The 24567-nt window shown below is 40.5% G+C and overlaps 2 protein-coding genes across 2 annotated transcripts in view; one reads left to right on the forward strand and one right to left on the reverse strand.

Annotated features, from left to right (window-relative positions):
* sema3aa (sema domain, immunoglobulin domain (Ig), short basic domain, secreted, (semaphorin) 3Aa) overlaps positions 1-24567 on the reverse strand; it is an 818452-nt gene that overhangs the window by 648613 nt on the left and 145272 nt on the right. The gene's annotated exons all lie outside the window — the stretch shown is intronic.
* Positions 1-24567, forward strand: part of LOC311039498 (neural cell adhesion molecule 2-like) — a 194198-nt gene that overhangs the window by 155929 nt on the left and 13702 nt on the right. Inside the window, exons 7-14 of the mRNA XM_084049420.1 lie at positions 1-66; positions 2293-2438; positions 12393-12543; positions 12951-13138; positions 14212-14308; positions 16049-16222; positions 20873-20992; positions 21391-21512. The exon at positions 1-66 is cut by the window's left edge and continues 104 nt beyond it. Of these exons, the coding sequence (XP_083905546.1) occupies positions 1-66; positions 2293-2438; positions 12393-12543; positions 12951-13138; positions 14212-14308; positions 16049-16222; positions 20873-20992; positions 21391-21512 (1064 nt within the window). The remainder of the gene's footprint in view (positions 67-2292; positions 2439-12392; positions 12544-12950; positions 13139-14211; positions 14309-16048; positions 16223-20872; positions 20993-21390; positions 21513-24567) is intronic.

Consider the following 24567-nt stretch of genomic DNA (forward strand, 5'->3'; position numbering starts at 1 on the left):
TCTACTCCTGCAGGGCCACCAACAAGGCCGGGTCCCAGGAACGAGAGCTGCTCCTCAAAGTGTTTGGTAAGTATATCCTATATAGGCTGCAACACACTCTAAACAAACAAGACATAGGAAGGCCTTGCCGAAACCAAAGAAAGTTTTACCAGGATGAAAGTGTTTTATGCCAGTTTGTCGCCATTTCTGGTGACAGGCACAGTCGACAAAGAGTGTGCTATCTCTCTCCATTAATTACAGTTATTGCCATCAAGTTGTGTTTGTTGTAATATATTTACTTGTGTAATGACACATACAAGACGAGTGTGACAGTAGGCTGTTTATGTTCTGTGTGGTGCCGGTGCAGAAGAGCAATGAGGGACAAAATACAGACAGCTGGTATGGACGTGCAATACAAGAAAGCGAAGCGAAGCAACAATACATTACATTTGTAGTCACACAGAAAGGGATTAACAGCAGCCAACATTTCTTCAAAACAATCCAAGGTATGTTGCTGACATATTGCAGAAATTGCGAAAATAAAACAATATACATCACAAGCACATTGCAGCCTTAACAGTCACAGGTGCCAAAGAATGACCAATGAGATTGTATTGATGAATGTCTTAACCTCTAGGTAACAGCTGTAATGTGAAGTAACATGGCGGTTCCAAAGGTCTATGGCACGTGCACATACATTGTTGTAGATTAACTGAAGGAGAGGCTAGAGGAAAGACCATGGAGTCACCAAAATCAGTAGGATTCATCCCATGGGGAGCATTAATGTGGTCACTGGTCACTAATTGATGGTTAGTTGCCTAAAGATGGCGCTAGATGAAAGACCATGGTGTACAGGGTTCGTCCTCTGCAGAACATTAATGTGCTCAGTAAAATTCTTGTCAATCCAGCCAGTTGAGAAATGTTGTTCGGGACCAAAATGGTGGACTGGCCAACCGACCGACCACCTGAAACATTGATGAGCAAACATGCACAGTCATGCATTGATCAGAACAATGTTTTAATTAGTTGCTGCATAATTTCCGTTAAATAAAAACACATTTTGGGTGGATGTGTGAATATTCATTTACACAACCGGCCATAACAATGTAATCAATGAGATTCATTTATTTTCAAAATATTTCATTTAGTATAGCACGCAATATTATGCTGATCATGAATACGTGTTTAATAGGTTGAATCAATTATAAAAAGATAATCAATAGTTGATATTTTTTTATCGATTTGGGCGAGACAATGGTTTTAAAAATAGCTGATATATAAGCTCTCAACGCGTCGCATCATGATGTGTTGTGAGCTTGTAGATATTGACAGCTACTGTATTTTCACTATTTTTGTGTGACTGTTGTACGATGAAGTCAATTACAAAAACATATATAGACTTTGCGTCTGTTCATTGATACACATAAATGAAACAAACGAAAAAGAAAAAAATGTGCTTCTCGATGTTTCGATCAACAACAAAAAAAGCAAATAGAATAATCGCTAAGAAAATGATCGATAGTTGCAGCCCTAATTGTTTTTTATGTACATTTTCATATAGCTGCAAGCTATTTTCATCACTCACTCTTCTGATAACACTCTTCTTATTACCATGAACTGACAATGAGATTCATGCTTCACTCGTCAACACGAGGAGAGATTGTTGTTCAAAATGCAAATGAAGAAGGTAAAAAGGGAGAGGGTGGAGGGGGGGGGGGGGGGTGGTGGGGCGGTGGTGGCATGTAATGCAGTTATAAGTTAGTTTTATTGTCCCTGACACCACAGGGGAAGGAGCACAGGGAATATACAGTGAGCTAGTGGAGATGTGTGTTTTGACGTCTCTCTCTCTCTCTCTCTCTCTCTCTCTCTCTCTCTCTCTCTCTCTCTCTTTCTCTCTCTCTGGTGATCCAGTGAGTCAGCAGGGTTAAAAGGTTCAGAATCATATTGACACAACATAATACCATGTTCAGTGCTGTCATCTTGACTTAACTTCAATAAGATGAGCGTGGCACACAGAGGGTCTGCGTCAATTACTATTCTCTCTCTCTCTCCCGGTCTCTCTCCCTGTCTGTATCTCCCTGTCTCTCTCTGTCTGTCTGTCTGTCTGTCTCTCCCTCTCTCTCTCTCTCTCTCTCTCTCTCTCTCTCTCTCTCTCTCTCTCTCTCTCTCTCTCTCTGTCTGTCTGTCTGTCTGTCTGTCTGTCTGTCTGTCTGTCTGTCTGTCTGTCTGTCTGTCTGTCTGTCTGTCTGTCTGTCTGTCTGTCTGTCTCTCTCTCTCTCTCTCTCTTACTCTCTCTCTCTCTCCATCTCTCAGTCCAGCCCCACATTGTCCAGTTGCGTAACGTGACAGCGGTGGAGGGCAGTGCAGCCATGATCTCCTGTGTGTCTGAGGGAGAACCTCTGCCTGACATCTCCTGGAGGAGAGCCAGTGATGGACACACCTTCGCCCATGGAGACAAGGTACACGCAGGACACCCACTGTTCTCGCGAAATAATTGTAGTGGAGTAAAAGTACAATATTTGCCTCTGAGTACTTGAGTAAATGTACTTAGCTACTTTACACCACTGCTGGCCTACTTGTACTGCTACACTTGTGAGCTCTAAGTAAGTAAGTACAGTAAGTAGGTCGGTCGGAGAGGCTCATTTGTCGGTATCAGAGATGGATTGCCGAGGTGGGGCGCAACACCTACCATCAGCTCCCTGGTCTTACCGTAATGTAATGTGAGCTCTAAATGTCCCCACAAGTATTGTACAATTTGAGAAAAAGACATTGTGTGGTTTCAATTTACTTCCAGGAGAGAGGAGCAGAGAGGAGCCATAGAATCCATAACACCTTGACATAACAACTTGGTTTCACTCCCCCATGTATTTATATCTCGTCAAGGTCACAGCGTTTGATCCACATGTCCGTTGATGTGGACAAAAAACATGTTTTTTTTTCTCCCTCTGAGGAGACGGTATTCTGTTGACAAAATGCCCCCCAAAAAACTAGAAAAGTGCATTGCTCAGAGCGCAGGTCTCCGCCAGGACGGGTTTGTCGACCCCAGGCCTATACAAACCGAATGAGCTGCAGCTGTACTCCCTTGGGAAAAAGTAATTATCATAGACTGCTTTGTTGTCTTCATCATCAACCAAATGAACTTCCGTCTTCCAGCTTTCCTGAAGCCTCCCTGAGAAGCTGTTAACAATCAAACAAATACTGGTAAATAAATAAATAAATAATGCCATTCTTTGCTTTTGAAAAAAGGTCACGGTTGAGATAAATGAGCGTGTGTGTGTTGGCTAGAAAATAAATCACAGCAGAATACGAGAGCAAGTGCTTTCTCTTCCCAGAGCAAATGCAATTATGGAAATGTGGAGCTGTGAAGCAACACACCTAAACATACAGTGGGAGAAGACAAACACAGCGTGTTGATGATGTATGACCCCAGTCATTCATGTTTAAAACGCCATGTTCCCCTCTCAATTTACACTCCAATCTTATCCAGTCTGCACAGACTCTCCTGTTCAGCGTCAGTCCTTTGTGTTGCTTTTTAACCCATTAAGACCTGAGGCCGATTCTACAAATGCCTTCTAAATCTGTAGTTGTCAAACCTTTTCGTGTCAAGGAGCCCCAAAATTATATGTATTTGCCTGCGTGGACCCCATCTGAAAATGTTTTGTGCCAGGGACCCCACAGAAGAGAAGATATGTGTAAAAAGGAAAATTGAAACTATAACACAAGAATTTTCAAACATTTTCAAAAATAGAACTGCTGTTCTAAATCTTAAAGAGTTTTCTGAAAAACATATGTTGCTACAGTATACACTATACAGTATATATCTGCTGTCCGGCAGGAACCAGGTAACTCCAAAAGGTTTTGTTCATCATTGATAAGAACAGCTGAATGGACCTCCAAGCTCACAATGAGGTTGGAGGTCAAAAGGGGGTGGAGCCTGGAGTCTGCTAAACCAGCTAACTCCACCCCCCTTTGCTGTTTTTTTGAGGATCCAATGGAGTTAGCTGCTTTTGTCAGAAGCACTTTTTAATACTTTTCATTGGTTCAATATTTTTTTTTACCAACACACAGACGTAAAGGGTGTTCAATAGCACAAAAGTGGAGTTAGCTGGTTCCTGCCGGACAGCAACAAATATAATATTGATGTGAAAATGAAATTGTACTGTGATCTCGAATACACTGAAAATGAGGGCAACCTCGATGTCCTTCGAGAATAATTAAAGGTTTGAAATGAAATGAAATATATATAGCTATAGCTAAAATCAAAAATGACACTGATGCTTTACCGGTGTTAATGGGTTAAGTAATGGTACAATATAAGTTATTAAATATGGTTTGCTGGATGGTGCTTTTGTAAACAGCTAGACAAAGACATAAGGCAGCAGGTCTGGATATTATTTGTGCATAAATTAATGATGGTTGATGGAAGAGATGAATATTAAGTATCTTCCTGAACTGTCAAGAAGACCTTAAGCCTAGCTCAGAGAACAGGATAATTGGGGCGATTTTGGCCCAACTATCGAAGGGGGGGGGGGGGGGGGGGGGGGGGTCTATATTCGAACCTCATTTGGCAAGAGTATCCTGTGTGGCAAGGCAGTTTTGTATAGCACATTTCAACAGCAAGGCAATGCAATGTGCTTTACACAGGACATCAAGCAAAGCAAACACAATTATACAATGACATTAGGATGCATTTAAATTAACATGATACAGTGCAGAATGGTATCGTACAAGATCAGAAATGTTTTTTGGCCCTAAACCATTTAAAGCTTTGTAGACCAACACTAGCATGTGAAGGGGTTCAAAGATCCCAGACAAAAACAGCCATTCGTCAGTTACCACATGGCATACACAAGAAGACGGCCCCACACGGGCCTGATAATCTCAAGAAAATCCTGGTGTCCGATGTGTCCGTTATTTTAAAGTCTTGTAGTGTGTTTAAGATTATAGAGAGAATCTGATCATATTCTATTGAACACAGGATGGTCCTACTGTTTTTATGTTTCATTTGCTTTCATCTGGCCACTCTGGAATTAAAATAAAAAGACAAAAGTGTACAGGGAAACAATTTTGGTATAGGGGACCCGTCAGGTGTATGGGTTACGGTGTCTCTCACTCCTTTTTTCTCTCACTCTTGACTCTGCTCTCGCTCTCTTTCTCTCTCTCTGGTGTTCCAGTGAGTCAGCAGGGTTAAAAGGTTCAGAAACGTATTGACACAACATAATACCGTGTTCAGTGCTGTGTCATCTTGACGTATAACTTTAATATGATGAGCGTGGCACACAGAGGGCCTGCATCAATTATTTGATAAGAGAACAATCATTGTGCTTTTAGGGGACACAAAGTCGTCCCCGTGGTTCACAGAAAACACACCGGCTCGGGAACATTTGACTCGTACAAGATGAGATTATCTTCCTCCTTGAGAATCCATCCAATCCTCCATTGTGATGAGCGACCTTGACAAATGCAAATGTTGAATTCCGCTGTTCCACTTACGAACATGCATTTTCTGTTTTGTTAAAAGCAATACTTTGCAGTGATGCAATCGTCTACGTTGTGAGCAAATTATTTAGTTCACTATATTGTGCAGCAGTCTAGCCTGGTGACTGGTCTATAACATACTATCTCATAGATATTCCCTGAAACCTTGCCCAAATTTGCCCAGTCAAGTCAGTACATAGGACCACAATGGAAACAAGTCCCCAGGACTTTTTTTTTGTGTTATCCTGTTAGCCTTTAATGACTGACTGTACCTTGTTCTGCTTACATTTCTGACTAATAAAGTATTCAATCAATCAGTCAGTGAGTGAGTCAGTCAGTCAGTCATAGATAGAGTCTATGAAGTGACATGGACGACTGAATGTCAAACCTTCTAGCTTGAGACCTAAAACCAAAATGTGATGTCTCCCTAGGACCCAAACTAGTGAAAATAGAAGATCTACAAGCAGTCGCTTGTAGATCTACAACGCGTCGCAATGCGAGTTTGTAGATCGGCTATTTTCACTACTTAAACAAAAATGTAAAAAAAAATTGGAAGTATATGTATCATATATATATATGTATCCATAAATAAATAAAACAAGCATTTAAGAATCCTGCACACACTCATCGGTGTGTGCAGGAATAATGTTTTTTTTCTTTTGGTTGGATCTATTTAGGGGTTTGGATTCCCTGAAAGAAACATCAGGATTATGATAGTTCCGCATATTTGACCTCGTCTTTTCAATACGATTCACTGGCGTCTGATGGGTCTGATCAGAACAAGATGAAGTGTTGACCCAGTGCTGATTATTTACCTTTTTTACTGTGCGTGTGCGTGCATGTGCGTGTGCGTGTGTGTGGCCTACAGGGGTGGAAAAAGAACTCAAATGTTTTACTTTAAGTAAAAGTATCAATACTGCAATGTAGAAGTACTCTGTTACAAGTAAAAGTCCAGAATTCAAAATTGACTTGAGTAAAAGTACAAAAGCATTGGCATCAAAATGTACTTAAAGTACCAAAAGTAAAAGTACAATTTTTTTTTGAAAACAGCAGATCTACAAGCTCACAACCCGTCACGATGTGACGCGTTGTGAACTTGTAGATCGGCTATTTTCAAGTAGCCTAGGTTTAAAATAGGGCGAAAGTGGTTAATGTATGTTTTATAATGTAATATATTTATATCTGCAAAGTAACTAGTAACTAAAGTTTTCAAATAATTGTAGTGTAGTAAAAGTGCAATATTTGCCTGAGTACTTGAGTAAATGTACTTAGTTACTTTACTTTTTGGTGTGAGCGTGTGTGAGAGAGAGATAGGGCTTGTCTTGAAGATAAAGGATCACATTGGCTCACAGGTGTCTGGGTGGACTGGGAAATCAAGTTCTCTATGATTAAACTGGTGCTTTTTTCTTACCACTGGGACCATTGGAGGTCTAAATGTCTTCCCCCTGTGTTTAGGAAGTAGCATAGCTGTCAATTTAGCTGCCTTCACACATGCACTGCAACTTATTTAGAACACTGTTTCTCAAAGTGGGTTCCGAGGACCCCCAGGGGTCCTTGAGGGGTCCCCAAAAAATGTGGAAGAGTTTAAACAAGCCCTATTTTTTTTTCCAGTTATTCAAAAATAGGAGATCTACAAGTTGATGTCATAACGTCATGTGAGCTATTCGTCGTATGAGAAGTAGCATGCGCGCATGTGTGCGTGCGTGCGTATGCATACGTCAGTGGTGTAGTATAGAACATGTACAGTACTGTACTTAAAGTAACATTTTTTGGTATTTTTTACTTTACTGGAGTATTTCCAATTTACTTCTACTCCACTACATATCAGAGGCAACTATTGTACAAATATTGGACTCCACTACAATTATTTGAAAACTTCAGTTAAAGTTAGGCTACTTTGCAGATTTTTATTATTATTTATTTTACTTACATTAACCACTTCAACCCTATATAATACTGTACTTTGGCTATTTGACAATAGCCGATCTACAAGCTGGTAGATCTGCTATTTTCCAAAGCATGTACAGTAATTATGTGTATGTATCATACACATAATTACTGTATATATATATATATATATATATATATATATATATATATATATATATATATATATATATATATATATATATATATATATATATATATGTGTGTGTGTGTGTGTGTGTGTGTGTGTATATATATATATATATATATATATATATATATATATATATATATATATATATATATATATATATATATATATATATATATATATATATATATATATGTATATATGTATATATATATGTATATATATATGTATTGGATACATATCCAAGGTAAAAAGGTTGGTAACCACTGAAGCATGTCATTGCCTAGGTGATGATACAACAAGCTGTCCATACAGTATGTGACTGGCATGAAACCAGAACAAAAAGTGGAGAGATTCGGGGAGGACATGGCAGTTAGTCATTTGCTTGTGAAGGAGCGTAGGAGAGGGGAGAGAAGAAAGAGAGATAAAAGATAAAATAGATAAAATATTGAAAAACTTTTCCAAATATTCCACATTTTATTGCAAGATGTTTTTGAAAAAAGCCGATCTGCAAGCTCACAACGCGTCGCGATGCGAGCTTGTAAATCGAAGTATATAGTAGGCCTATATAGGTTTAAAGTGCTCATGTGGCCTATTGGCCCTTCTTTTGGGGCTCGTTTTCATAGACCTGGTTGCTTATTTCTCTCACGTAATCTGGCAACGATGTTCACTACATTCAGATGATGCTAAGTATGCAATGCAACAGATATACAAGGATACCTCAGCGGATCTCTACAAGCCCCTATCCCCTCATTGGCCCATTCTGTTGCAACGCTAAAGCCAATATAAGCTCCTCTGAACAGGACGGGGTGTTGACGGCCGAGGCTTACCGGCTTACGGCCACATAATGAGTCTTTACAGAGATGAATGTGCATTGATTGGCCTGGGGAAATCCATGGCACGTTATACACACACATACACACACAGATTAAAGTTCTCTGTCGCCACGACTCATTTCAGTCATTTGGATTCCGTAGAAGCCAGCATGTCTTTTAAAGGAGTAGTTCACCCAAAACAATTACTTATTTTATATCAATTACACCCCCCATAAAGCAGTGGTTTTCAACCCTTTTCTTATCAAGTTGACAAGTTCCATTATTTATTGGGCATTTGAGCCACGGACCACCGTTTGATGAGATTTAGCCTCTGAGACCTAAAACGTAGAATATTTTGTTATCGTTGGATAAGATTTTGTCCACAATTCCATGCTGTATTGATGTTGGTACCATAGGAGAGATAACAGTCAAACGTTGATCAAAATAACAATCATTTAATTAAGTAATGCAGATGTTTAACAATAATTTAACTCTCAAGAGTTATAAGGGTCCATTTGGTTGCCAACTCTCCATAATTCAGTTGAGGACCACATGGAACCTCCTCAAGGACCACTGGTGGTCCCCGGACCACTGTTTGAGAACCACTGCCATAAAGCCTTGTAAAGAGCTCTTGAATTGGTCAATATGTTCAGAAGAATCTTCCATAAAACCCAAAGTTTTTTTTCTAACAAAAAAATTGCTGATCTACAAGCTCACAGCATGTTGCATCACTATGCATTGTGATTGTGAAGAAGTATGAATTAGGACTTAAGTGGTTAATGTATGTTTTGTATTAATCAACTAATTAAAGTAATTAAAGTAAAAAGTTTAAACGACAAAATATTTTTTAATGGGGGGGTGGGGTGTCCGCGCTGCCAAATACATATCATTTTGGTGATCCTTGGCCCAAAAAGTTTGAGAACTAGCCTACTGATTTAAAAGGCATTCGTAGAGTCGGCCTCAGGTCTTTAATGGGTTAAAACCTGGACTATACACAGGGGTTGACATTAAGTTAAATTTGATTATGCTAGCACAACTATCATTACACAGCATAGGCATTTACGCAGCGGCTAGTCAATTATATCATACTGTAGGCTGATTTAGCAGAACTGGTTATGTCCACATCATCAGAAGACATTAACAACTCATTAGCATACACTGTGTGCGCATCCTGCAGTGACCCTAGCTAGACTACTTAACCCATTAAAACCGGGAACGCATCTGTGTAACCACTTTAACCATTATTTTATACTTGAAAGTAGCAGATCGACAAGCTCATAGCGCGGCACCGAGTGCCACGCTATGAGCTTGTATATCTGCTATTTTTTTTAAAATAAATCTTTGAATATATATATACTGTATATATATATTTAAGCAAACAACTCAACTCAAATCTTTGCTTCTGGGGGGTCCCTGGAACAACATATTTGGAGATGGGGGTCCACGGCCAAATACATATAATTTTTGGGGTCCTTGACATGAAAAAGTTTGAGAACCAGTGATTAGCAACATGCGTTTTTTTCATAAACCTGTTAGGATTTAGAAGACATTTGTAGAATCCCCAGAAGCAAAGATTTGGGTAATAAATGTTCTCTTAAAAATATATATATATTCAAAGATTTGCACAAATGTTCACATGCTTTCTTTCTACAAGCTCTCAGCGCAACGCTATGAGCTTGTATATCTGCTATTTTTGAATAGCCAAAGTATAAGATAATGGTTAAAGTGGTTAAAATCTAACATGACAGATGCATTCCCGGTCTTAATGGGTTACACTTTTGCATACTTCACTTACTTGTCCGAATACTGTTTGTCAACATCTGTAGATCTCACTAAATTAAGGTATCAGCTACGTTATATTCGAGCAAACTTCAGCAGTCAGTGAGTGCAACTGAGACGTTCTCTCCCTTTTAGTCTCCCTCTCCCTGCTTAAAGCTGTTTGTAGATGTAACTTTCCTCCTCTACTGAAATGTTTACCATTGAGCTAATAGAGCCTGCCTGCTTGCTCAGGGGATAAATTGAACCTTGACCATCAAGTCAAAATTCGTGTCAGATCATGTGTCTAGGTGAGACATGACCTTTGACACGATCTAAATGTCTCAATAGAAGAGCAGGGAGACAAAATACAACCACCCCAATTGTATAAGTTATATTGTATTAACATACTCTACCAGTATATATATAGTAAATAGTATACAGGATCTACAAGCTAGTTGTGAGCTTGTAGATTGTAGGCTGTTTTTTTTTTTTTTTAAGTAAAATTTGGGGGTCCTTGGCATGCATGGAAAAGTTTGTAAACCCCAGCATTGAGGAGGTTTATTGATCAGCTACAGTCTATAAAGTATCAGTAATTGATCAGCTACAGTCTATAATGCATCAATTTCCAGCATTGAGGTGGTTTATCAGGGTGATTTATCAGTGAGAAACAAGTGTGGCATGGAGAATGAGGGCAGCTCCCAGAATGCATTTCTTTATTTAGCCGCATCAGTCGATTACACCAGTGATTGATCTGTTTCACTCTAATTGACTAGATAGTCCAATATCACCGGGGGGCTGTGGCGTTTTTCCTTTCATTTCCTTCACACATTGGCTCTCACAATTGTAATTACTTGTGAGAGCCAAATGTCCCCATAGATATTTTCATTAAATTATGGTAAAAAAAAAAAAAAACTACAAAAAGAAGGGCGATGCACACCTCAAAGGTTTAGCCTGGCATGGCCAGACTAATATCACTGTGTAAATATCTCTGTGTGGAACCTGCATTTCCAAGGGGCGCGTATTCAAATAAATGCCTCTGGTGATAAACCCACCCCAAATTTGCATACTGGGCGCCCCACAACTTCAGGGGCAGGGAAATCCAATCACAACCAAGCGGGACCAAATCTGCAGAGGGATATTTTTATATTTACACTGGCAAATTCGTCTGGTTTAGTAGGCTATCAAAGGTTAGTGACAGGTACGAAAGACAAACAGGTCCAAATGTTCAGAAAGCGATCTATGATATTAAAGAAAGAGGTGTCCCGCACACTGTCTAGAACTTGCAAAAAACAGTTAGAGCTTCATCAGGACGAAAATAAAAAAAGATTTAAGGAGTTGGCTTACGGTACATTTAGGAAAAGATTCAGGTTGGGTATAGGATTTCGAGCAGACATTTAGAGTTTAGGTTTAGGAGTTCGGCTGGTCGTGCCTGATTTATACTTTGTTGCGTGCTGGTGAGTGACGTACAATCGGAGACGATCTACAAGTTCAACAACACCTGGCATTGCAACACGTTGTGAGGTTGTAGGTTGGCTATTTTCAGCTAGGTTTACAATTAGAAAAATATTTCTTCCTGTTAGTTTTTGTTTTTCTTGTTTTTATGAGCTGGGCTGGGGAGGAGGGGGGACATTGGGGATGCAATGTCGCATGGATTTTGATGTTAGCAGTCTGACACTATCAAAAAGTCTTTGGGTTAAAGGTTTCATGACATTCAGTTTTACAACGCATTAAAAGTCTTTGTCATGGTCCTTCAAACGTGAATAAAAAGTTTTAACTGAAAATTCCACTCAAAAAAAGAAATCTTTGCCTGCGGGTGTCGCTGTTGAGGGATTTTGCCTGTCAATCATCGCCTCTGCTCCGCGAGGTGGGGAGGGGCGAGGAGGGGAGTGGGCGGGATTAATGGCCTGTACTTCACTATCCAAGGGCAAGCTTGGATTACTTTTCAGCCTAATTATTCAGAAAACCCCATACCACAGAAAATCCACTGAGTGTTCAAAGTTCAGGTTTTTTGGATGTAATTGAGGTCATAAAACCCCCCAAAAACATACAAAATAAAACAAGTGAAAATGAATCTCATATAACCTTTAAGATGCTGATGTCCTCACCTGTATAGTAACGCAAAGGCGTGTGTGTGTGTGTGTGTGTGTGTGTGTGTGTGTGTGTGTGTGTGTGTGTGTGTGTGTGTGTGTGTGTGTGTGTGTGTGTGTGTGTGTGTGTGTGTGTGTGTGTGTGTGTGTGTGTGTGTGTGTGTGTGTGTGCGCCTGCCTGCGTGCGTGCGTGTTTAGAGCCAGGATGGGCGCTTTGAAGTCCGCGGCCGCCACGGCAAGTCCACGCTGAGCATCAGTGGCGTCAGGCTGTCTGATCTGGGGCGCCTCGACTGCGAAGCTCTCAGCAGGATCGGAGGCCATCAGAAGAGCATGTTTCTGGACGTCGAGTGTGAGTGCATGGTTCCATAGTATTTGATCGATTGATTGAATACTTTATCAGTCAGAAATGTAAACAGCACATGGTATACCGTCAGACATTAAGGCTAAAAGGATAACACAAACAAGTCCTTGTTTCCATTGTGGTCATAAAAATAACACAAACATACATATCATCCACACATGTAAAACTATACTGTACTGTATGTACAAAGAGGGGAAAAAGAGATAAAAATGTCGGCAGTGAATGTCTCCTCCTTTCTCTGCGATCGTTAACGAAACACTCACCCACTTTACGTGTGCGTGGCTCACGAAAATACATGGCCCAATTTGTATCAAAACATATTTTTAGCACATTGTTTCATAATTTTAAATGTCGATATGAAATATTTCCTCTCGTGTGTTGTTTTGTATACACAGACATGCCCAAGTTCCTGACCAACCACACAATCTATTACTCCTGGGAGGGGAACCCGGTCAACATCAGCTGTGACGTCATGTCCAACCCTCCTGCCACCATGTTGTGGAGGAGGGAGCGTCTCACCATCTCTATCGACGGCACAGCCAACATGCGGGTACACCACACTGTGGGCCGGTCCCTGCTGGAGGTGGGTACCATCAGAGTAACTAAGGACATGTACTCAAGTACTGTACTTAAGTACAATTTTTACTTCAGTATTTACAATGTTCAATACTTTCACTTCTCTACATCACCCCACTACATCTCAGAGGAAATTATTACAATATTTTCCTCTGAAATGTAGTGGAGTAGAAGTGAAAGTATTGAAAATCCTCTTTTACTCCATTACAATTGTATGAAAACTTTACTAGTTATTATATTATATATTATATTATATATATTATATATAATATGTATATATTATTTATATTATTACAAAACACACCAGCCCTATATATATATATTTTGTCCATTTGAAAATAGTAGAAGCTCACAATGCATCGCATCACTTGTAGATTGGCTATTTTCAAACAATTTTTTACTTTTGGTACTTTAAGTATATTTTGATGCCGATACACTTTTGAACTTTTACTCAAGTACATTTTGAATACAGGACTTCTACTTGTAACAGAGTATATCTACATTGCAGTATTGATACTTTTACATAAGTAGAGGCAGGCTACTCGAACTCTGTCTCATTAGTTGACTTGCTATAGGCTCTATGCACAACAGCCATATTGGAAAGAAATTGGGCCTCTTCCTTACTCCATTCACAGGTGTTACCAATGATTCTAATGAAGGCACAGTGGTTCTAAAACCTTTTTAATATCAAGGACCCCCATAACTCTGAGAGAGTACAAATGGAACCAAATGGACCCTTACGGGTCCATTTGGTTCCATTTGTACACTCTCAGAGTTACATACCCGTAAGGGGCCACTTGGAAGCCCCTCAAGGAACCATGAGGGTCCCTGGACCACACTTTGAGACCCACTGGTGTAGCAGAGTGTTAGCACCCTGACTCTGTTTGACCAGAATGGAACAGAGCCTTCATTAATATTGGTAACACCTGTGAAGGAAGTAAGAACAGGGCCAATTTCTTTCCCACATGGCTGCTGTGCATAGATCCTATTATGAAAGTTCATAAAATCATCAAAAGCTTAAGCTCACTTAATTTTTATTTGATGATGATGATGGTGATTATTAATATTTTTTTCCCCCAGGTGACACCGATGTCCGACAGAGATTTTGGCCGCTACAACTGCACGGCCCGAAACAACATCGGATTGCGATACCAGGAGTTCATTTTAGCGCAAGCAGGTGAGTCTACAACCCTGACACAACTTGGCTTCTTCAGATTAACAACCAAAAGAGACTGTCTATGAGAGGGTGTGTGTGTGTGTGTGTGTGTGTGTGTGTGTGTGTGTGTGTGTGTGTGTGTGTGTGTGTGTGTGTGTGTGTGTGTGTGTGTGTGTGTGTGTGTGCGTGTGCGCGTGTGCGTGTGCGTGTGCGTGTGCGTGCGCGTGCGTGTGCGCGTGTGCATGGCTGGATGAGCTAATCTCGCAAACTGCTGGACCGATCAGCGCCAAACTTTGTATGCATGCTACATTAGGCCATTGGGCCATATTATACTTGGCTTTCTTAATGGAAAGTCAATGGGGCTGAAACTGGTCACTTGAAGTCCGAGATCCACAATGGAGCCACACGTTCCCATCTGGATCCTGACATCTATATGATTCCATAATTGATGTGTTCAGAGAGCTCTCTAACCATTTTGGCTATTTAGTATCCCTGAAGCGCTCCCGCTATTCGCTAATAGTCTTATTTACAATTGACATGGAGATAAATTCCACTACAGCTTTTACACCCCTTTTCAGCCCAGCCTAATCTCGAATAGTGCTGCTGATTTAGCGCAGTGCTCGCTATTTAGTGAAGTACTTTGTATTTATGGTAGCTCCGCCTAATACACAACAGCTTCAATTTTCTTCAGTAGAGATTGAATTGCCATGGTTTGGGAAAATAAATACCGGGTAAGAAGCTGCGTGCACACACACACACACGCACACATGCACGCATCAACGCACGCACACATGAACGCAACATTTCCACAGCTGATGATTGAGCAGGGGATGGTGGATGATTTGAAAGCTGGCTAAAAGGCATCAGCTCACCATGTCTCATCTTCAAAGCTAACCATTAAGGCAGTGGTTCCCAAAGTGCGGTCCAGGGACGCCCAGGGGTCTTTGAGAAGGTTCCAGGCAGAGGCGGCCTTAGCTATGTTTCACACGTCTCAATCGAACCGGGACTCGCTGTCAGGCATTAGAGCGAGCCTATGTGCAACGGGTCCTAACCATCATTTAGCTATTGGGTCATCTTTTTTTCTCTCTGTTAAATATGCTTATCGTTTGGCCTTAGGATTCAATAGCCTAACGATCATTTTCTACAAATAAGAGTCCGCCTCTGGCTTTCCAGTTGGGTAGGCTACCCTACAGTACTTCCAAAGAAGGATCATTCTTCTCCAGTTTTAATTTAATTATTTGGGTCTTAGAGGGTCATGGAAACAGCCATGGCACATATCTCCATGAAGGGCGATGCCCAGGACCACTGATGCTAAACTTTTTGTTGTTCTTTTCAGTCAGTTCTTCAGAAGGCAGCCATTATCATAGTATCATAGCGCGTCACTTTGTGGCGTGCAATGAGCTTGTAGAGCTGCTATTTTAGAAAAATCATGACTCAATTTTTGCAAATCTTTGAATATATTTTTTTAAAGTGAACATTTTGTACTCAAATCTTTTCTTCTGGGGGTCCCTGGAACAAATTATTTTTGAGATTTTGAGATTGTGGGTGTCCAGATACATGGGTTGTCCTTGCATGAAAAAGTTTGAGAACCACTGATATAGCATTTTCTTTTTAATCGGCCTCAGGTCTTAATGGGTTAAATGAGTGACCACAATGAATACGTTAGAAAATGGGTTGTGGATGTTAGAAACGAACAACATAGAACATATAGTACATCATTGCATAAATCAGTCTTTGATCAATGTGATTGTGTGTTTGCAGACGTGCCATCCAAGCCGTACAGCGTGCGTCTGTCGTCTGTGTCCCAGCGCCTGGCCACCGTCACCTTCATGAAGCCCGACTCGCACGGCGGCGTTCCCATCGGACACTACCTGGTGCAGTACAAGGAGGCGGGCTCCCAGGAATGGAGGGCGGTCCAGTCACATGGCGTGCAGAGTGAGTCGAGACTCGAGCTGCTTCAAAACCCACACAGTTGTGTGTTTTCTGGAATTCACTTTTCATGCTTAAACCCACCGTTTCCCAAGCAGTGACTCATCTTTGGGTCGCGGACCAATTCTTATGGGTATCTCCTTTTGTCCGTTTCCTACATAAAAAAATATATTTCAAAAGATTAAAATACGTTTAATCAAAGCTTTTCATCAATTAAAAACAATTCTGACTGTTTTGTATGTAGGTCTGAGTCTGTTAATCTTGTCTAATTGTTTCATTGAAAAATCTCAAAATAAATGATAAAAGAAACGAAAAAAGACAATTCCAACATCTTTCAAAAGTATTTCATAAATGCAATGAAAACATCGAATAATTTCCATAAATAAATTAGAAAAAGGTTTAAGAAGTTGTGAAAATAGCAGATCTGCTATTTCCACTACATTGGGGCAACATTTTCTCTTTTGAGTCTTGAGCTAAAAAGTTTGGGAACCACTACTTTAACCGATTGATTGATTGATTGATTGATTGATTGATTGATTGATTGATTGATTATCAATTGACATATTTATTGAAAACAATAAGTGGGGGCATACGATGCATAGTAAAACAAAAGTATACACATAAAAAAAGGTAAAACATGGGGCACCCGCTGGCCTAGCGGTCCAGGCGCATATCACATAGTATGCTGGTAATCCAGCTTGACAGCATGTCGCGGGTTCAACTCCCGATCCCGATGGCCTTTGCTGTATGTCGCCCCCCCATCTCTCCCCCCATATCCTGTCAGCTTACTTTCCTATCAATAACAATAAGGGCAGAAAAAACCCAAAAGAATAAAATAACTCAACAAAGCCTGAGGGCTTATTTCCATTGTGGTCCTTTCCATCCTACTATAAATGTGCAAAATCTCTGTGCATATCACCAGTTTCCATAGTGTGATATTGAAACAAATCCTGGGGTGATAACAGCTGTTTGATATCAGCACAAACACACATGAGGAAATAAACTGTTTTTTTGCAGGTCAGTGATTCATAGTTCAGAGGGTTGAAAAAGCATTTTCCAGCACAAGGTTCAGCTCAGTCATTTCACGCTAAAGATCCCAACCCTCCCACATCTATAAGCCATCCCTCTCCTCTCAGTGGAGCGTGAGACAAGAGGTTCATGACTCTTTGTCTCTCGTGTCATCTTCTCCAGTGGTGGAATAAGTACACTACATTTTTTTTACTTAAGTAAAAAAACTTAAGTATCAATACTGCAGTGTAGTATTACAACTAAAAGTCAGATAATCAAAACTTACCTGAGTAAAAGTACTAAAGTATTGGCATCAAAATATACGTAACCCTACCAAAAGTAAAAATACTCATTGTGCAGAATGTCCCATTTCACAAGTCCAATCGTCGCATCGTGACGCATTGTGAGCTTGTAGATCGGCTATTTTCAAATGGCCGAAATATATAATAAGTGGTTAATGTATGTTTTGTGATAATAATCTAAATCTGCAAGTGACTAATAACTAAAGCTGTCAAATAATTGTAGTGGAGTAAAAGTAAACTATTTTCCTCTGAGATATAGTGGAGCAGAAGTAAAAGTATTGAAAATGGGAAATACTCCAGTAAAATAAAATTACCTCAAAAGTGTACTTATGTACATACTTGAGTGCATGTACTTAGTTACTTTAAACCACTGATCTTCTCACAAAGCCTTCAGCTTTTTAGTGAGCCTCTGTCATATGCATTATATAATTGTGTCAACAATTATTTTTGCGAAATTGTCAGATCTACAAGCTCACAATGGGTCTCATCACAACGCGTTGTGAACATGTAGATCTGCTATTTCCACTATTTCTGTTTTTTTTTTTTTAATGAGTAGTTCACCCAAAAAATTACACATTTTCTATCAATTACACACCCCATGAAGCATTGAATTTGTTGCATTCCTAAGCCAATAATTTGATTACCGATGGAAAGATGCTAATGTATCCGGTAGTCTCCTACCGGAGAGACCACCGGTCATCAAATTATTGGCTTAGGAATGGGACAAAAACTGAAAAAATCTCCATGAATTCGATGCTTCACGGGGTGTGTGATTGATAGAAAATAAGTAATGTTTTGGGTGAACTACTTCTTTAAGTATAAAACTAGTAATGACCTGTCCTGGCCATAGTACTGTACATTATTTAGTAAGTAAGTAGGTTGGTGGGTGGTTGGTAGGTAAGTGGTTACTTACTAACTTGGCATTTATTTGTATAACAATTAATCGTCAACAAGAATGTCATAATCGTGACAGCTGTACTGAGATGTTTCCACCCACCGCCACTCCAACCCATAGAGACCCCCCCCGCCCCCCCGCCCCCAGCCACAGCTTGTGTCAGAACCTCCTCCTTCCCGCCTGACAGGAGGGTCACCCCAGAATGCACTGGGGCAGAAAGGGCCGACCGCCTTCATGACAGCAAATAGATTTCCGGAAGCCTCTCGACAGCGCGGAGGAAGCAGAGCGCCCAATTTTGAAGTGGTTTCTTTGAAAAAAGAAACGTGGAAGGCAGAGGACAAACGGTCACATGTTGAGTGGAACTGACAAACCTGAACGTCTCATCGCTTATAATATCCCTCATTTTGGAGTCCATAAATGAATGCTCTGGGCAGCACTTAGATGGAAAACATAAAATAATAATTGCACATCGAAATTGCTTTATTCAGTGGAACTGTAATGTGGAACAGAGAGTGGTTCTCAATTTTTTTTTTCGTGCCAAGGACCCCCAAATTGTTTTGTGGCCCACACCTGAAAATATGTTGTGCCAGGGACCCCCAGAAGCAAAAGATTTGTGTTGTGTTATGTTCGCCTTTTAGAAAAAAAGATTTGAAGATTTGCACACATTTTCAAGATTTTTCAAAAATTGCAGATCTACAAGCTTGTAGCGCGGCACTTACGAGCTTGTAGATCTGCTATTTTTGAATAGCCAAAGTATAAAATATGGATAAAGAGGTTAAACTTACTGTGACACTTTATTAACACATTTTGCTGGGGACCCCTTGGTATCTCACCAATTGGAATTTGGACTGTAGTTACATCATGACAATGTAACTACGGAACCCCAACTTCTACCAAGGTGTCATTGTGCTTTCACACGAACGTCTCTCATCCAAAGTTAAAATCTATTCACTAGAGAAACCTAGTGAAGGATTTCCTGGGCTTACACAACCTGCTTGCGCAACCAGCTGCAGTATATATTTTAGCTGCATAATTTATTCTATATCTTTTAGGCTTTATCTTCATCTTTTCATGGTTTATCTTTTAGGCTGTTTGATGCAGCCAATAGATAAGTGAAATGAAAAAAGATCTGATTCCGAGTTTTCTGCTGGTCTACAGTATATACCGTAGCGCTGAATGAAAATAAGGATAAAAGTCAGGTGAAATGAAAGCTGTTGATCTTTGTGATGGATTTATGTTTTCCTCTGCTGTGAACACACACACTAACACAGGACCTGGGTTGTGATGCCACGTGGTCTCTTATAGAAGCTTTCTCCAACAACTGAATACAAATTGAAAGATGTATTTTTTACCTCGCTATTGTAAATTTATATCTCAGAATTCTTCTCTCAACTGTGACTTTATATCTAAACCAGGGGTCTTCAACGGTTTTCAGGCCAAGGACCCCCTAGCTGAGAGAGAGATGAAGCACGGACCCCCTCTATATCGTATAAAATTGTGTTTCAGACTAAACTTCTTTTTTTTTTTACTTGGTCTGCTTTTTCCCCTCTACACCTACACCTCTTTGCCAAAAATAGCAGATCTACAAGCTAAGCCAAAATAGCAGATCTACAAGCTCACAACGCCTCGCAGTGCGAGGCGTTGTGAGCTTGTAGATCTGCTATTTTGGCTATAAGTTCGCCTCAGAAAAGGGTTGCTAGGGTTCAAGTGGCTAATGTAAAAACTAAAACAAAGATTTGATGCGTAGATGATGCGTAGACTGCAAGCTCGTTCAGGGAGATACACTCGAGAGGTTTGCACGCGTGTGCAGCACCATGTGGGCGATGTATTGTACTGTATGTAACATGTCAAGCAGCTGACCAAATTGCCGGTCTACTTAAGCTCACCTGATTCATTGAACTTCCTCTTGCTGTCAGTGCTGCCACTGAATGTTGTATGTACAGTATATCTCCCTGCTCTTAAATATTTGTTTTCTATTGATTAGTCACCCTATGGAGACCTATGGAGATGGATATTTTTGGATATTGGATATGGATATTTTAGCTTTTGTCGCATTCCTAAGCCAATAATTTGATGACCAGCGGACCGGTAGGCAGTGGTAGGAGATACAAAGGAGACTCTTTGTGTCTCCTATAGCGGAACCGCTGCCGGTCATCAAATTATGGTCTTAGGAATGCGACAAATATGGTCTTAGGAATGCGAATGACTAATCGATGGAAAAAAAGTCATTTTGGGGCTGAACTATCCCTTTAAATGTTTGTCTTCTAATGTGCTGCTGAGCGGGGAGTGATGTATAGCAGAGACTGAACGCCAAGATCAAATATAATACTCACACTTGTATTTATATGTTATGAATAAAATTAGTTATCAAGCTATTATTGGTCTCAACCTATTGGTGAGTTATCTGACTGAACTACAGTGAAGTGACTCTGTGTCTTCATCACACTGCAGTGACGGTGGTGCTGACGCCTCTGGAGCCCAACATCACGTACCAGGTGCGGGTAGCGGCCATCAACGGGAAGGGTCAGGGAGAATTCAGCCACATGGAGACCTTCCAGACGTTACCCATCCGTAAGTCCACTCTTTCACCCCGGTGCCTCCACTCTTTGCTTAGGACAGTGCTTCTCAAACTTTTTCATGTCAAGGCATATTAGCCCGCGGACCCCCATAAGAGACAATTGTTACGGTTATAGCAGCGATTATCAAACATTTTAAGTTCAATGACCCCCAGCATTTGATATGCATTAGACCACCGGCTCCAATTTGATACCATTTTGACAACTGGAACCCCCAAACTGTAGTATCATCAGTGTTAATTTAACTCTGAGAGTGTACAAATGGCACCAAATGGACCCTAACGGGTTCAATTTTGGAGCCATTAGTACACTCTCAGTGTACTTGCAGACACATAACGGCCAATTTGGTCGCACGTGTGTTCAATCCCAATCTCCCCCCCCTGCCTTCCTTAGGAGAACCAAGCCCCCCAGCCGTCCATGGGCAGAGAGGGATGGGCAAGGCCTACCGACTGGGCCTGATCAAACAGGACGATGGAGGAATGCCCATCATTGAGTACATAGTCAAGTACAAGACAGTGAGTATCACATAGTGACGACGACTCCTTTGAGCATCATTGTAGTCTAGTACAAGGGTTTCCAAAACGTGACTCAGGCCGTGACTCCATAAAATAATCATATTTGAACTGGGGACCCCCCACCCTGACAAGCACTTGGAATTGTAGGAGTTGATGCATTATATTTAGTTTGACTCTGTTCCACAGATAAATATTGTGAAAATAGCCGATCTACAAGCTCGTTGTGAGCTTGTAGTTCAGCTATTTTACAAATGTTTACCTCTTTCTTAGGTAATCTTTGACAATTTGGCCAATGTTTGAATGTTTTTTATAGTATAGTTTGTTGGTTTCTTTTGACGTAGTAATGGTCTTACTATTAGTACATTTTTAGACTTTTAGAGGTATTTAAAAGGTCTTAAAAGACATTAAATTGTAACTTTAGAAATGTGCAGATTATACCCTGTACACACTTATACTGTATCTTGGTTTGTTTACTGTTGAGTGAGAAAACAATGTTGCACATTAAGCTAATCATCTGGCGACCCCCCAAAATAATTTGAGGACCAACCTGGGGGTCCCGACCCCCTGTTTGGGAACCATTGGTCTAGTATAAAGATACCAAGGATTCCACTTGGAAGACATTCAGCTTCTGTATGTCCGTTTGCATTGAATCACGTGGTGAAACTTTATCAAGGTATTAATGGATACATCATTTTAAAAGACCTCAGATTACTTTCGCGTTATACCGCCCCACCCTACTGAGCATGGCTAATAGCGATTATGTGATAAATGTTAAAGTCTGTCATTTGAAACAAAGTCAAGAACAGTTCCAGTGGAAAGTGAATTTAAGTTAAGCCAGTGAACAAAAGGCCAATCCAATTTCCTTACGGATACATTTACTTTTTTTTTTTTTTTGGCAGTGTGTAATTACATCTCTCACTGGGAAGTAACCTAAATGAATCAGAAACATTGATTTTGTTTCCTTCTCCCAAATACAGTAGCTGCCCTGGATTTGTGACATTTGAAACGTGTTTAGTTTTTTGTTTGCAGCTCGTGTGTGAGTCACCGGTTCCATTGATTTCACGATGCTCCTGCTGTGCTCTCTGTTTCTGTGTGTCACTTATCATTCATGACTTAAATGAGAGGCTGTGCGTGCTGCTAGGATTTGTTGATCCATTAAAACAGTATAAATATGGAAATAACTCCTCAACCTCGCCACTAAAAGACAAACAGAACAAAACAAAAACATCAGACATGCTCCATTAGCTATCCTGTATTTGCATCTCCTGCTTTGTATTTCCTGCTTGTATACGTACATTGAATATACTGTCTTGTATGTTGTGCATTGGACATTGAATATTGTGTATTTTGTATTGTACTACAGTATACAAAATCATTAACCTTTAAGGACCCTATCTTGCGCGCTGCCTTACACCTTATCACTAAACTTATTAGCTATATTTTACATATTTTAAAAACATTTTAAAATAGTTCAACTAGCCGATCTACATCGACACGTTGTGAGCTTTAGATCGGCTATTTGATTATTATTTATTTTAATTCAAAATAGCAAAAACTGGCAAAACAGTTAAGGGATAAGGGGTAAGGCGGCGCGCAAGATAGGGCCTTATTAGTTTCTTATTGAGTACTGACCCAAAGTGGTGGTGTTGGTGTTAACTAACCCTGCTGGTGGTACACTTTAAAAGTGGATTCCAAAAGCCGTAATAGAGCGCCGAAGTCTGACATCACTGCCGCTAGAAGGCGCTATTCCCCTGGGTCACAGCGTTATTTTTTGTATTGTATTATAGGGGAATCTTGGATTGTGTCATATAAGAACTGTAACTGTAAACACCTTGGAAATGTTGTCAGGTATGTGACTCTTGTGTTGTTTATGATATTCAGTAACATTTGAGGTGTCTACTGTAATGTTACATCCCATCGCGATCCTACATTGAATGGTGGAAATTTTACAGCGCGAGCCCGGCCCGAAGCCCGACACCTATTTATTTATTTATGCTCTCGTGCTCTGATAAAAACAAAGCCACAAGGAGCCAAGAACACAGACATCACACTAAAAAGTAAGAAATCGTCTGTATTTTGAGGTCGGGGAATCAATATGAATGACAGGGCGACGTATTTGAGAAATGACGGTGATTCTGCTCTCACTGACTCTCTCCCCTCTCGTTGCTATGTGTGACTGTCGTGTCAGCAAGCTGTGCGAGTATGCGATTCTGGGTGTCTGGAAAGTGCCCTCAGCTCATTGGCTCATTTACTCATGACACGACCAATGAGAGTTAGCGGTTTGAGTGTTGCTAAGATATGGTCTCTGCCCCATAGACTGTGGGGTAAAACGGGGAGGGGCTACTGGCAACGTGGTGTGAAAAAAGAACAGATCTGTCGACATGCGGGGCGTTGTTAGCTTGTAGATCTGTTGTCCAAAAAGTTGTGAGGATTTTGACGTTGCAGTACCTGCGGAAGTGATTTAGATATTGTAGGTATTGGGTCGTAATGCGTTTCATATTAATTGTACATTGTGCAAGCACAGTAACGGTATGGGAAGCAGCTGGTGTTATAGGCAGAATATTGAGTAATTTTTGTGGAAAGTATGGAGTTATATGGAGCATGCATCTGCCGTTTTGCCGTGGCGGACACTGATTATCCACTCCATGGGTGTCCTGCTCAATTAGTAGTAAGGATTTTAACTGGCGCAAGATGCTGAGGTGTCCTAGCACGTGTCCCTGTGTGTCTCATTCAGACACAAAAGCTCTTTGAATACAGTGAAAAAAACAGAGGCATATCAGGTTACATCAGTAAACGTATGGTAGCCTGCACGTGTTGAGAACCAGCAGATCAACCTAACCGTGTTCCCACGTGCGCATACGTGTTCCTGCGTGTGCGCGTGTTCCTGCGTTTGTGAATCCCAAACACAGCTCTGGTCACAGATTCCCACAGCTCTCTGGATCTCCACATTAAACACAGGGGATGAGGTGCTGTTCATAGAAGTGAAACACGGCTGCTTCCACTCTCCTTTGATGTTTGCACACACTAATGAAATGTACAGCATCATCCATTCCAA

Source organism: Gymnoscopelus microlampas, assembly GCF_963454915.1.
Source record: "Gymnoscopelus microlampas genome assembly, chromosome: 23".
Taxonomy (NCBI): domain Eukaryota; kingdom Metazoa; phylum Chordata; class Actinopteri; order Myctophiformes; family Myctophidae; genus Gymnoscopelus; species Gymnoscopelus microlampas.